Consider the following 12,962-nt stretch of genomic DNA (forward strand, 5'->3'; position numbering starts at 1 on the left):
CTGTTTCTCCATGGGTGGGAAGAACTCAGCAAGGACTGGACAAAAGAGGGGGGTCTCTGACTAGGAGGGGTCTGCCTTGCTTTCCTGAGTCTGTCCCACAGATCGGGAATTGGCAGAAGATAGTAGCCTCCCTATGGTTGCAAGAGTGGGCAGGGGCTGCCCCCTGGTGGCCGGAGGGACAATGGCTGGCCAGCAGTGTCTATCCTCAGCCCACTGGACAGGCTTTCCAGTGGCTATCCCCCTGTGTAGCTCAGGACTACCTCCAAAGCAGTTCTTTTCCTGACTCTTTGGAATTCAGGTCCCCAGCCCATCTTTCCAAGGGATCTGGGGACACAGCTCTTGTTGATGGCCTTGGGATCATGTGCATCATAGCACAGCAGGTGCAGGAGACCCAGGACCTGGAGTCTCTTGGGCAGAGGGCAGGACAGCAGGAGTAGGGAGGGGAAAGAAGGCCTTGCAAGGGGCAGGCCTTGGCCGGGACCCTGTGCAGGGGCCATGGCCAGCAAGGGAGCTGACTGAGCTCTGTCCAGGCAGGGCTGGGGTTGTAGAGGGGAGCCTGCCAGGAACACCAACTAAGAAGCTCAGTGAGCCCTGAGGTAGGGTGTGGATGGGCACAGCAGGGGGCTGGCTGTAGGGGGCAGAAGCTCCCAAAGAGGTGGCCTGAGCACCGTGCCCAGAGGGCCCTACGACACTTTCGGCTATGGGTGAAATGGCCACCCCGCCCCCGCACTGGGCTCAGACCCATCTTGCCTGACCATAATCTTTAATGGATATCTCAGCCTTGAGCAGAGCAGGCACAGCCTGAAGGTCATCCAATGTGAGGGACAGAATGCATAGGCTACTCCTGATTGCCGGAACCAGGGAGGCACTGGCCCTGGGGACCCCCTGGGGCTTGGAGAGCACAGGGCACACCTGGCTCAGGGGCAGGTACCAGAGTCTCCACCAGCGCTGGGCTGGAGACGGCCCCCGGTCTTGCACCACTTGGCCTTGCGGCTCCAGCCAAGGAGGTGCAAGGTGCTGGCATGCATGGGGGCTGGTGTCTCAAAGCCACATTCTCTCTGGCTCTTCAGAAGCCCCCCTGGACCCAGCAGGCCCGGCCGATGGTCCCCCTGCAGCCAGGAAGAGAAGGTCACGGTCAGCTCCAAGGCCTGTTCCACTGCTCACGATGGGAGAAGCAAAGCTGTCTGGAGGTGGCAGGCTTGCTGTGGTTGTGACCCGGGCTTTGCTGGTGTGGCCACATGCCACCCAACCCTGTGGGTGACTATCTCTGGAAGCCTTAAGTTCAGGATCAGAGTCCCACTAAGATAGTCAAGAGCTTCCTCGGTATAGAGCAGCAGCTGCCAGGTGGTGGCAGCAGCAGAGGTGGCCGCCACTAGGCTAACCCCAGTGAAGGCCCTCAACCTGCCACTTCTTCCTGTGGAGGCCTCTGGAGTATCTAGGTGAAGGAGCGGGGTTTGGGTGCAAACAAGAAGTTTGGGGGCCCTGAGGGGCTCACCGTGCCACGTGGCTCAGGACTGGGCAGCAGGGACACCACCTGCAGGCTCACGCCCCCCTCGCCCGCAGCCCTCAGCTGCGCCACAACCTCTGCATGCTTCCACCACTTGCAAGGCTGCGCGTTCACTGACACGATGTAGTCCCCCTCCTTCAGGCCAGCTGCCTATAGGGAATACAGACTGGTGAGGCAGCAGGACAGCCTGCCAGGCTGCAGCCAGGGCCCAACCTCAGACCAGGGGGCCCTTACTGCAGCCGGACCCCCAGGAACCACAGCAGCGATGAGGACAGGTGAGTCTCCCCGGAGCGTGAAGCCGAAGCCACCCTCTCCTCGGGCCATGTGGACGGGTCCCACCAGCTGCCACCGGTTCTTGGTTGAGAATACAGACAGGGGCCCCTGGAAGAGAAGGGGTCAGGACCTTGCTGGGCTAGAGTGTGAGGGCCGTGAGCACCCCACTTCTACCTGGATTCTTTGGAATAGGAACTAATGAGGTGGTTGCAGGGGAGGAGGGGCAAGGCCTGTGCAGAATGCTGAAGTGGGATCGCGGCCCCATTATGCAAGGTGTTTGCAAGCTGCGTGCTCACCAGCCGGTGGAAGATGTCAGCCACTTTCATCTGTGACAGGCTAGATGGCCTGACTGCTAGCTTCTGGTGGGTCTTAGCTGACAGGGTGAGAGGACAAGGAGGACCACAGTAAGTCCAAGACTCATGGACCCTAAGACCCCGAGCTCTATCCCAGGGGAGGTATGACCCCAGTGCCCATTGGGCCCTTCTTGGGATCCCTGGCCTTTTGCCTTGCTATCCCGGGCCTTCCCTGTCCCGCTCAGTGGGGCTGTCCCTGGCTGGCTTCCCCAAAGCAGGAGCCAAGTGTGAGAGAACACAGGGTCTCAGCAGGGGCACTGTCCAGCCCAGCTGGAGCTCCCACCCCTCCTGAGGCTGGCAGGACATGGCCTTGGTTACTGTATCTTTTTCCTGGTACTGGGAATATAACTAGGGCCTCACATATGGAGCTATATACTACCTTCCTCTTAAAAAAAATTTGCAACACAGTCTTACTAAATTGCCCAGGCTGACCTTAGACTTGTAATCTTCTTGCCTTGGCCTGCCAAGTTCCTGGGATAATGGGCATGCACCATGGTACCTGATTGGCAACAGCACTTTTAGCTGCAGGGGTGTGGCCCACCTCTGGGCTATGGGGGTATACCCAGCCTGCTGGGTCCTAGCTGCTCACGCTGGATGTCCGGGGCTTCCGCAGCCTCAAAGAAGTCATCCTCACGCTCAAGCTCCGAGTACTTGGCCAGTGAGTGTTGCAGGGCCTGGGCCACTACAGCCTGTAGCAGGTCCACTGTGCGCAGGACACGGCACAAAGCATGTAGCCGCAGGGCCTCTTCCTGGCCCAGTATGGCGCGTTTCAGGTGGGCCTTGGCTGTACACAAGGCACAGTGCTATCACACAAAGTCAATCCCAGTCCCCACCCTCTGGGATGCAGCCCAGTGTTGGGTATGGGCCGCAGGGGCAACTGGGAAGTTGGCCAAACCAAGAGGGCTTGGCTAGGTAAGCACTGCCACCAATGTGGCCCCACCTACCCAGGCAGCACAGAGGTATCAGGTGCCAAGTGACAACGCTCCCCCCCACCCCCGCACCTTCCACCTGCAGGCCCTCACCAAGCTTCCTGCGCTCCTCTGGCTGCTGTGGCAGTGGAGGACCGTGGGACTCAGGGGACTGCGGGGACTGGAAGGCCTGCTCATGCGTGGGAAGCTTGTCTTCAGCTGCAGGTCAGAGAGGCTGTGAGAGGTGAGCACAAGCCCCCAGTTTACACCCCAGACACACGGGGTGGGGACACTCACAGGAGCTGTCACAGAGGGCCATTGCAGCGTGGTAGTGGGCCAGCGCGTGGAAGTGTTCCGTCTTGACATGCACCAGGGTGGTCCAGGATGGGGGCACATAGTCTTGGACAGGTGGCTGGGCCATGGCCCGGTGTACAAGCCTGTACTCAGCTGCCACCTGTTGGCAGGCATGTGGACACACTGGGGCCCCCTGCCATCCCTGGGGAGCCCTTGCTCGTCACACTCGGGCCCAGCCTGTATCTACTCTAAACCAAGTTCCTTTGCTCCAAGCACCTGAGGCTGACCCCAGTGTCCTAGGACCCAAATTTCTACTCTGATTTGTCCTGTCTCCCAAGGTAGACACTTGGGCCCCCATGAGCCAGGACAGTTGCTGGCTTTGGGGATCGACACAGAACAGAACTAATCCAAGTATGATTTGGCTCCCTGACCAAGCTCTGCCCATATCCTGCTGACTTCTCAGTCCTCTGTCCACAAGTCACTATGGAGCAGCCAGGCTGTTGAGGGTTCTCAGCAGAGCTCCTTCGACTCACCTGGGCAGCTTCCTGGGCCAGGCAGTTGTGGGGGGTGGCAGGGGCTGGCAGTGAGAGGCCCTCGAAGATGCACTCCTGGGCCTGGGCAGCCATGAGCTGCTCTAGTGTGGAGAGACAGGCGGTACTCATGTCTGGGCTTGGGGCATGGGAGAAGTTCTCCCTCAAGAGGCTGAAGGCTCCTGTGGATAAAGTGGGTGCTCACAGTAGCAGGGCCTCCCCAAGTGCACTAGGGCCACCCTAAGTATGCCAAGCTTCTCATGCTGGGGGCCGGCCTGCCTGCCTCAGCTCTGCCACAGGAAAGGAGAGGTGGCCCAACTGTGGATGTAGGGTATTCTCACCAGCAGCCCTCTGGAAGGCCTGGGCGGCACGGTGGGCACCCTCTGGGCAGGAGCGGTCCTGACACGCCCCAATCTGTGTGTGGAGAGCGCCGATGTTGAACAGCACACTGCCCTTCTCAAAGGCCAGGGCCCGCTGCTGTGCTGGGACTCCCGTGAGTGAGTCGTACCTGTGAGGGGCTCAGGCTGGGAGCAGTTCTCTGAAACCCAGGCCTCCTGTCCCCAGGGCACCCCCCACCCCAGCCCCTACCACTGGAAGAGCAGCCCAGGGCTCCGAGCAGAGCTGAAGAAGCGCATGTCCAGGAAGCAGAGCTGGCTGTAGTAGGCCTCGAGCAGCTGCAGGCCCGCTTCATCCCGGCTGGGGGTCCGCATGGCCTGTGGGGCAGCAATGGCTGGGCCCCACCGCCCAGAAACCTCACTCACACACACTGGCTGGGATCCCTTGGGTGTGAGCTTTATGAAGCAAATGCCATCCAGGGCTTCAGGACACAATGGGAAGGTGCCCTGGGGTGAGAGGCACGAGGAGTGGCCAGCACACCTATGTGGCTGTCTCCTTGATATCCTCCCCAGATGTGCGGCTCCTGCCAGGTAATCATTTGCCTGGAGCTTCACCGCCCAAGTCTTGGTTTCCCCACCTGCATCTGCTCTACAGAAGGGAAGAGTGAGCTGGGAGCGGTCCACCCACCTGCCGCAGGCTCTCCAGCTCCATGATCTCTGTCTCATAGGTAGCATCATCCTCTCCAAAGTGCCCTGAGATCAGCTCCTGCAAAAGAACTGTGCTGGCCTCTGGGGTGCCCAGTGCCGGGCAGTTTGCCCTGGGGAGGAAGGGTCCAGGCGCAGCACAAGCTGGTTGCCCATGCAGGGCTGGGAGTGCCGAGGGCCTGTGGGTGTGAGGGGCTTGGTGGCACTGGCACAGGTGTTGGGGTGGGTCTGCCCCTTGGCTCTGGACTAGGGCTGCTGGTGCGGTCTTTACATACAATCCTTTTCTAATCCCATGGTAATCCCAAGTGCAGGTGCAGCCTGTCACTTGGAAATTCAGACACTTGAGGTATAAGGTCAAGTTCCTGCCATGAGACCCTGTGAGGCAGTGGCAGACAGGACTTGGCCCTGTCTGGTGTCTGAGGCCTCCCAGTATACTTGGAAGGCTGTAATGTTCATAGCACAGGCTCCACCTAGGGTCTCTGAGCCAGTAGGACCCTCAGCAGGAGCACCCAGGACCCTGCAGTCATCCTGGTGCTTCTAGCAGGATGTCTAGGTCCCAATATGCCCATCCTAGGGAAGGGCCCAAATCCAAGCCCACCCAGCAGATCTACAGCTCAGGGTATGGGAACTGAGTGTAGCAGGAAGAAGGAGGCCTGCCCAGGGCAGGAAACCAGGTCTCTGGCCACTTCTGCCATGCCTATGGGCAGTTCTGGGTCATCTCTTTCTCCCTCTTGGCCTCGGTTTCCTCATCTGAGCCTCAATGAACTGGCCTGACCAGGAAGCCTCAAAACTGTTCTAGGCCCCAGGGCAGTGCAGGGGCGGGCAGTGTCCCTCACTGCTCACAGACCAGGGTGTACCTTCAAGGATGTGGCCCAGTCCAGCTCCTTGGTCTCCTTCAGGCCCAGGGGGATCATGGGGACAGTGACACCTTCACTAGAACCAGAAACATTGGTTTTGGATGCACTCCCACAGTGGCCTAGAGTCCACTCCCTGCACTCCCATAACCCAGACCAAGGGTGCTCCCCTTAACCCTCACATGTGTGCACCTCTGCTTGAATGCTCACCCCTTGGGCTGCTCTGGGTCGGCCATGCTGCTGAGCCCCTCCAGCTCCTCCTTCAGCAGCTGTAGGTTGGAGTTGACATAGCTCAGCTCCAGGGCGACCGTCTCTCGGACCTGGTTGTTGCTGGTTGCTCTGGGGGAGGGCAGAGGTGGTCAGCAGCCCTGGCCCACAGCGGATCTCATGATCCGGCCCTCCTGCCCTGCTGAGCTCCAGAGCCTGCCCTCTGGAGGATGGCGCTGTGGAGGGGGGATGGGGGCTGCGGGCCCACAGCTACCACCCTCGCTTTTCTGTGTCCTCCTCCTACGATTCACGGCCTCATGCAGAGTGGCTGCAGGGGCTCCCCTCATTCACATGTCCTCCAGGGTAACTCCAAAACAACTCTGCTGGATGAGGGGCACAGGCTGCTCAGGAGTGGAGTCTTGAGCTCCCCGGCAGGATAGGCTGCCACGGGCAGGGTACTTGAAGAAAGAGGCTGGTCCTGAGCCAGAAGACTTCCCAGCTCCCCAGCCTTGGGATGCATGATGTGGCCTCTCTCCCCCATGCTGGCCACTGCATGTCTTGCTCGAGCCTCCCGAAGGCGATTCCAGTTTTGCACCCTTGGGAAGGGCTCGGTTTGCCTCAAGGTCTCTGCTGAATCATAAGTATACCGCATGGCTGCCAGGAGCTAGGTGAGAGCTCCCTGGGTGGGAGGCCACCTTTTCATGTGCCCTTGTTATGGTTTGTCCCCCAAAGCCTCATGTAGTCATGAGGGGTGCTTTTTGGAGGTGGCTGAATCTACAGTTTGTGACTGATTCATGGTCCAATGCTGGGATTAAGGATGTGAGAGCTACACCTGCCTTCGGGCAGGTAGCTTACATACAGAATAAAGGACCCAAATTGCTTTTGCTGTCTTCTGCTGCCATGAGTGGTTGCCCCTCTGCCATGAGCCACCCTGCCTTGGAGTCAGTCAGTTGATTGCGGACTAAGATCTCTATAAACTATGCGCTAAAGAAACTTTTTCTCGGGCTGGTGAGATGGCTCAGTGGTCTAAAGCACCTACTTAGAACAAGTTAAGCTAAGCAAAGCACGGGGACCGCGGTTCAATCCTCCAGCACCACATGCCAGCCAGCCCCGCCCTCTGGTGGGCTGAGCTGGCCACACACACACAAAATAAATAAATAAATAAATAAATAAATAAATATTAAAAAAAAAAGAAACTTTTTCTCCTTTAACTTTCAGTGTTGGATATTTTGTGTCAGCAATGAGAAAAGTAACTAAGACAGGCCTTCTGTAGCCAACTACCAGCAGAGGCCTGCCTGGGTTACCAGCTTGGTCCTATCACTCACATGGGCCATGCCCACCCCCAGGTCTTGAGGGGCTCAGGCGCTCACCTATAGAGGTTCTCAGCACCTGTCCGCATCCGCAACTCCTTGGCAATCTGCTGGTAGATCCGGGTCCTTTGGCTCTGGAGCCAGCTGTGCTGAGTCTGTGCCAGGGGGTCACAGCGCTGCAGGAAGGCCATAAGAGATCATACCCATTCCTGAGCCCTGACCCAGCTGCCCTAGGGGAAAGGGGCTAGAGCCTGTGAGATGGGCCTGGCTAGGGACATGGGCACCCAGCCAGCACAGGTATTTTCCTCTCAGATGTCACAGGCCAAGCTCCATCCTAGCCAGTTAAAAGGCCCACATGTCAAGTATCTTCCCTGCACGGTCCATTCTCCTTTTACCAAGCACCCTTATAGTACACCAAGCAGTCCTGCCTCAGCCTCCCAAGTAATTGGAATTAGGTCCACACTATAGCAACTGGTTCTTAAAACATGGGTGATTATGAATTTTTATTTATGGTGCTGGGGATAGGTCCCCAGGCCTCAAGAATGCTTGGCAAATACCTTTCCACCGAAATGAGCCTCTCAGGCCAGGGAGATGGCTCAGTAGAATAAGCGCTTCCCTGGCAAGCGCAAGAGCCTGAGTTCAATCACAGTTTCCACCAAAAAAAAGTTGAAATGAGCCTCTCCCAGGGCCTGCCTCTCAACGCAGGGTGTGGATTTCTACAGAGAAGCCCTCCCTAAGGAAGCTTGACTCCCTGGAGTCCCCAGCCCATTCATACAAGAAGCTGGTCCGGGGTCACTCCAACAAGAGCTTGGTTCCATATTACGGAAACCTAGGCAGGCTTGGCTCCAGGGCTCTACCCACCGGGGTTTGCAGGGGAGAGTGGTCACAGGCACCAGGCAGCATGGCCACCGAGCAAGTATAGGTAGTGGGCTACATGGAGGAAGTGCACAGCCCTGTGGGGAAGGGAGTAAGGTGCTGAATCCAGGTTCCTCCTGGATGATGTGAGGGAGGTGATCTGAGTTATTCCTGCCCTCCACCCCCAGCCACGGGCCCAGTCACATTGAGGCTTTGTCCCAGCAATGCCAGACAGCGAGGGCACAGGGGCACAGCGTAGCCTGAGGTCACTGTGCCTCCCCCTGAAACCATTCAGGGCCTCACCAGGTCTGGGTCACTACGAACCCAGATGGCAAGAAGGACTCCCTAGAGGGCTCCTTTCCTGTGCAACATCTCCACAGACGGTCACCAACCCTCAAACAATGCCTCAAAGGACACTTCCCTGATGGCATGGTCAAAGGGCTTCATTTGGGTGGTACTGCAGTGGGGCTTGCAGTCTCAACTCAAGGGTGCTCGTTTGTCCCTGCCCCTCACTGCACTCTAAGGAGGGTCTTATACCTGTTGCAGGAGGCTCCTTGGCCTTTGGCTACCTTGATCAGGGCTCCAGATCCCCTTCCCCAGGCTGGCTTTCCAAGAGGAATGGATCATTCAGTAAGGACTGCACAAGGATTGGGATGAAAGACAGGAGGCTTCAAGAGGTTCCTGAGCACCAGGGAGAAGGGACTCACCCTGGACAAACGGGTGGAAAAGCAGTGGGGCAGAGTGCCTCCTGCCGGGGGCCTGGGCCCACTGACAGGCAGAGCAGAGCCCAGCCTTGCCTCCCCTTGCCTCCTTGGCTGCCCCAGCAGCTACACTCCAGGGCCTGCGCTGCTTTCCCAAGGCACCTCATGCTGCCTGTACAGAGGAGACAAGATGAGGCCACATGGTCTCCCCTGCATGGGGCTGGGGGTCTTGGTCCATCACCAGAGCTGAATACTCCTTTGTAAAGGTCCCACTTCAGCTTCTGAGGGGTGTGGTAAGCAGCAAAAACCAGGCTGCTAGGGGCCCCTGGGCACTTCCTGTCCGTAGTGTTCCTGTAACCTCTTAATCTATGTGAGGAAGGGGTGGGAGACAAGCAAGCCAGGGCTGGACCTGCGGGGGTGACTGGACTCCAGAAGCTGCTGGCCCACACCCAGTTTTTCACTGTAGGCAGTGGGACAGGAGCACTGGGGAGGGGCACGGGTGATGGGGACCCACCCCACCCCAGGAACAACCTCCTGCCCTCTGGAAACAAAGGCTGCCTAGCCCCTCCCTTGTGCTATCTACTGCACTGTGACTGTTTTGGTCCCACTCTACTGGAAACACTGAACCTGTTACAGTCTCTGGTGTGTAACAAAGGAGTACTGCCCAGAGACAGGGCGTGGCCATAGCCTGGAGGGAAAGGGAGGGGGAAAAGACAAATAAACACCTCCCACCCCCACCCACAGACCCAGGGTCCTGGTATAGGGTGGCGGCCAGAACTGTCCTGTCCAGGGACTAAGAAAAGCTAGGGGAAGGGGCCGGGGAGATGACTCAGTGGAATAAGCGCTTCCTTGGCAAGTGCAAGGGCCTGAGTTCAATCCCTGGTTCCGCAAAAAAAAAAAAAAAAAAAAAAAAGCAAAGCTAGGGGATAGGTACCCTAGAATAATGGGCCTGGGAACAGCAAAACAGAGCAAGGTATCCCTGTGCCTCTCAAATTCCATCTGGAGACACTCTGTGGGAAAAAGCCCCACTCCGACAGTCAAGCTCCTCTCCCAGTGCCACACCTTCCAGACCCTGCCTGCCAATGCCCGCCCATCTGAGGGAGCCCTGATTCTTGCCCTCTGTGGTTTTACTTGAACACAGAGGACCTGGACAGCCCATAAGGGTGGCAGCCCAGCACTCTCCACACCAGCCACCTCGGTCTCCTGAGCAGTGTTTGGTGAATAGAGTCTAACGGATAGTTGCAAGGAGTCTCCCAGAACACAATGGTACAAGCCACATACATGCCCGCTGGACCACAGAGTGGCATGCACACTAGCCACAAGTTAGGGCAAGTGTCCTCAGGAACTGCTTCCTTTTATGGTCACTCGGACACCTGGGCACTGCCTCACTCCAAGTGTCCAGCCTACTGTGGGCTAGGCCTGCTGGATTTGTAACAAGAACCCATAGCAGTGGTGGCAGACCTATGGTATGGGTACTGCAGAAAGCTGTCCATTATCACTGAACGTTCTGCAAGGTTCCCATCACCGACTTGGAGCATGCTAGTATCCCGCCAGGTAGGGGGCCCTTGAGCAGACCCGCCATCGTGCTGCAGAGCAGGTGAGGGGCACCGTACCTCCCTCCCTGCTGCTCTGTCCCTGGCCTTCTCCCACTGGCCTTCCCTGACCCCTTAGCCTCTCGGCCTCCCTGGGCCAAGGTTGGCCTTGCATGTAACCTGGCTCACCTGGGGCCCTCTCAAGAGGCCAGTGCCCAAGGGTGGGGCTTCTGATACTGCAGCCCTTGGTGGCAAGCATCAGTGAGGTCAACTAACTTAAGATGGTGATGGGCCAGGGAGATGAATAAGTGCTTCCCTGGCAAGCGCAAGGTCCTGAGTTCAATCCCTGGTTTCGCAAAAAAAAAAAAAAAAAAAGATGGTGACTAGGCCCCTTCATGCCCCTAGTGAGCAACTTTGGGCCACTTCTTCAACCAATTCTTTGGACCAATAAACAGAAGCCCAGGGCTGGCAGGATGTGCACATGCTGGGCAGAGGATGAACACTAAGGCGCAAAAACAGGGTTCACCAGGCCCAGCAACAGATAGGCATTCACTGAATGCCAGCCTGCTCCCTCCTGCTGCAGTGTACCCTAGCCACACAGGCCTGTGAACAGACCCAGCAGTGGCCTTTACATATATAGCTAGCTAGTCCTGTCCCACCCAATTCTGAGCAGAATAGCTGGTTTAAAGGCCTAGTGGAGGGTATGGCTTCGCTACAGCCCAGCAGTGGGTATTGGGGAAGACCTTCCAGTTGGTACCAGGGAAGAACTTCCAGGCTGTGTGGTGGGACTTAGGATGAGCCTGAGCAGGGCTGGGAGGCCCACAGCAGCCTCCTACAGGTCTCCCAAGTACCCTGACTGCTTCTGGTTACTTCAGGATGCAGCACTCCAGAATGACCAGAGGTGATGCAGCCAAGGGAGGGCAAAGACAGAGCATGGCCACAGCCCACAGCCCCAAGACCTCGGGCACAGTCCACGGCCCTGAGACCACAGCCCACAGCCTGGAGACCTCAGGCACATCGTGTTTGTGCAACCTCCCAAACATTCCTTCTACCCACTACCCACGACAACACATACACAGAGGCCACCTTCAGGCATGAAAAGCCTGTGAGGGAGTTCACAGAGGGCAATAGACAGGCCACTTCCTTCTCCCGGGGGCCTGCTAACTGCTATGCCATCTGGCATGCTGCAAGGTGGGCAGGGAGAGAGCCTTTGGGGGTCTGGCCTGCATCACCAGCCTGCACTGCCTGGCCAGCCCGAGTCTTGGCTGATGCCCTTCTCTTTTCTTCCCTTCACCTGAGCCCCAGAAACACAACAGGGGAACGGAAGCAGTGAGGCACAGTGTGTAGTCTGACACCTAGAAAAGGAGGGCAAAGTGCCATGGCGATGCCTGGGACTAGCAACAGGAGTCTTTCCGCTCAGCAGCCCTTGTGTGTGTGGGGGGGGGGCGGGGGGCTGTGTGCTAACACTAGGGCACCTCGCACTGACCCCCAACACCCAGGCTTTGGCTGCAGATACGGCCTTCTCAGGCACAGACTGACCCAATGTCTCCAAACTCCACCTTCACTTCCCTAGTGCTCCTGAAAAACTGGTTACAGTCAAGCCTGGGGTTCGGGACTTCCGAGGGGGCAGAGCTGAGCAGTGCCAGGAATACAAAGTACCCAGAGATGATGTTTAGGAGGCTCAAGCTGCCTGCTGGTACAAGCTACATCAAGTGCACACCCGGTTCTGGAGCAGGTGCACAGGGCAAAGCTAGAAAGAAAGCTTTACACGGGTGCCACAAACAAACCTGCGCTTACGTGGAGACGCTGTCACTGACCGGAACCCACACTTGGTGCCGGGGTTCAGGGAAGCAACAGCCCAGACCTCGGCACCCACATACTCCTGGAAGTTTCCTCTCTTACCCGATTGGGGCCCCTAGAGGAGGCAGAGAGAAGCCTGGAGAAGGGACACAGGATTTGGAGTCCCTTCAGAACCTCAGTTTTTCCCAGGGCAAAGGAGGGAGCAGCCAGGAAGGCCGCGCGCCCTGACTCACCGCCGACCACAGGGCAGGAGGCCAGGGCCTAGCACCCCTCCCCAGCGACCCACCTTGAGGACGCTGCCGGCAGCCTGCAACCGCGCGCTGTCCTCGCCTTCGCCCTCAGCGTCTGGCTTCTCCTCGAGGATCATCGTCCGGCTTCTGCAAGCCACACCCGCGAGGCTGCGTGAATGAAATCCCCAGGACGCCCGAGCCAGCGACCGTCCGTGACCACAGCTCCTCTCTAGACCGCACTGGTCGCAGATTCTTAGCTTCCAGCGCCAGGGGCAGCGCGGTGCTCCCCGGGGAAAAACTGGCTGATGTCCAATCAGTGATTGCAGCCGCCTCGACGGACACCAGTTATGTACCAATCAGAGCTCGAGGAAGGCGGGCTCCAGGAGGTAGTCCCTCCCTACCCGTGGTGTTGGGGTTCAGTAACCCCTAGCAACCGCAGCCCGGCTCTCTGAGCGCAGTGCGCCTGTGCACCAGCTGCAACTTGACTTGCGGGAAAGTTAGAACTCCTCGCTGGAAGCGGGGTGGAGACCCGGGCGGGCGTGGTCACAACCCTGCAGGAATTCGGGGG

General features: G+C 58.0%; 1 protein-coding gene across 3 annotated transcripts; it reads right to left on the minus strand.

Annotated features, from left to right (window-relative positions):
- Window positions 1–746: 746 nt before the first annotated feature.
- Window positions 747–12,671, minus strand: Rhpn1 (rhophilin Rho GTPase binding protein 1). Of its 3 annotated transcripts, none has more exons than XM_023723952.1 (15): window positions 12,451–12,671; window positions 7,337–7,452; window positions 5,970–6,098; window positions 5,763–5,838; window positions 4,889–4,966; window positions 4,454–4,578; window positions 4,207–4,373; window positions 3,869–3,969; window positions 3,339–3,495; window positions 3,156–3,260; window positions 2,723–2,917; window positions 2,077–2,153; window positions 1,742–1,888; window positions 1,496–1,657; window positions 747–1,109 (listed from the first exon to the last, which is right to left on the minus strand). In XM_023723952.1, exons 1-15 carry the CDS (start codon window positions 12,529–12,531, stop codon window positions 918–920), a joined length of 1,908 nt encoding a protein of 635 aa, XP_023579720.1. In that variant the 5' UTR covers window positions 12,532–12,671; the 3' UTR covers window positions 747–917. The 3 variants fall into 3 exon arrangements, with proteins under 3 accessions (XP_023579720.1, XP_012371851.1, XP_023579721.1); XM_012516397.2 differs by having other exon boundaries at window positions 3,869–4,047; XM_023723953.1 differs by lacking the exon at window positions 4,454–4,578 and having other exon boundaries at window positions 3,869–4,047; window positions 4,207–4,279.
- Between the last annotated feature and the right edge of the window lie 291 nt (window positions 12,672–12,962).

This window comes from Octodon degus, unplaced genomic scaffold (assembly GCF_000260255.1).
Source record: "Octodon degus isolate 3935 unplaced genomic scaffold, OctDeg1.0 scaffold00104, whole genome shotgun sequence".
Lineage (NCBI taxonomy): Eukaryota > Metazoa > Chordata > Mammalia > Rodentia > Octodontidae > Octodon > Octodon degus.

Bases quoted from the DNA above. Each gene is read 5' to 3' on its own strand.
- Rhpn1 (XM_012516397.2), bottom strand. From the start codon at position 12,531: ATGATCCTCGAGGAGAAGCCAGACGCTGAGGGCGAAGGCGAGGACAGC. The intron at 4,374-4,453 runs GTAGGGGCTGGG...AGCCCCTCACAG, and splicing joins CCTGGGCTGCTCTTCCAGTG to GTACGACTCACTCACGGGAG. The intron at 1,889-2,076 runs GTGAGCACGCAG...CTTCTCTTCCAG, and splicing joins CTGACATCTTCCACCGGCTG to GGGCCCCTGTCTGTATTCTC.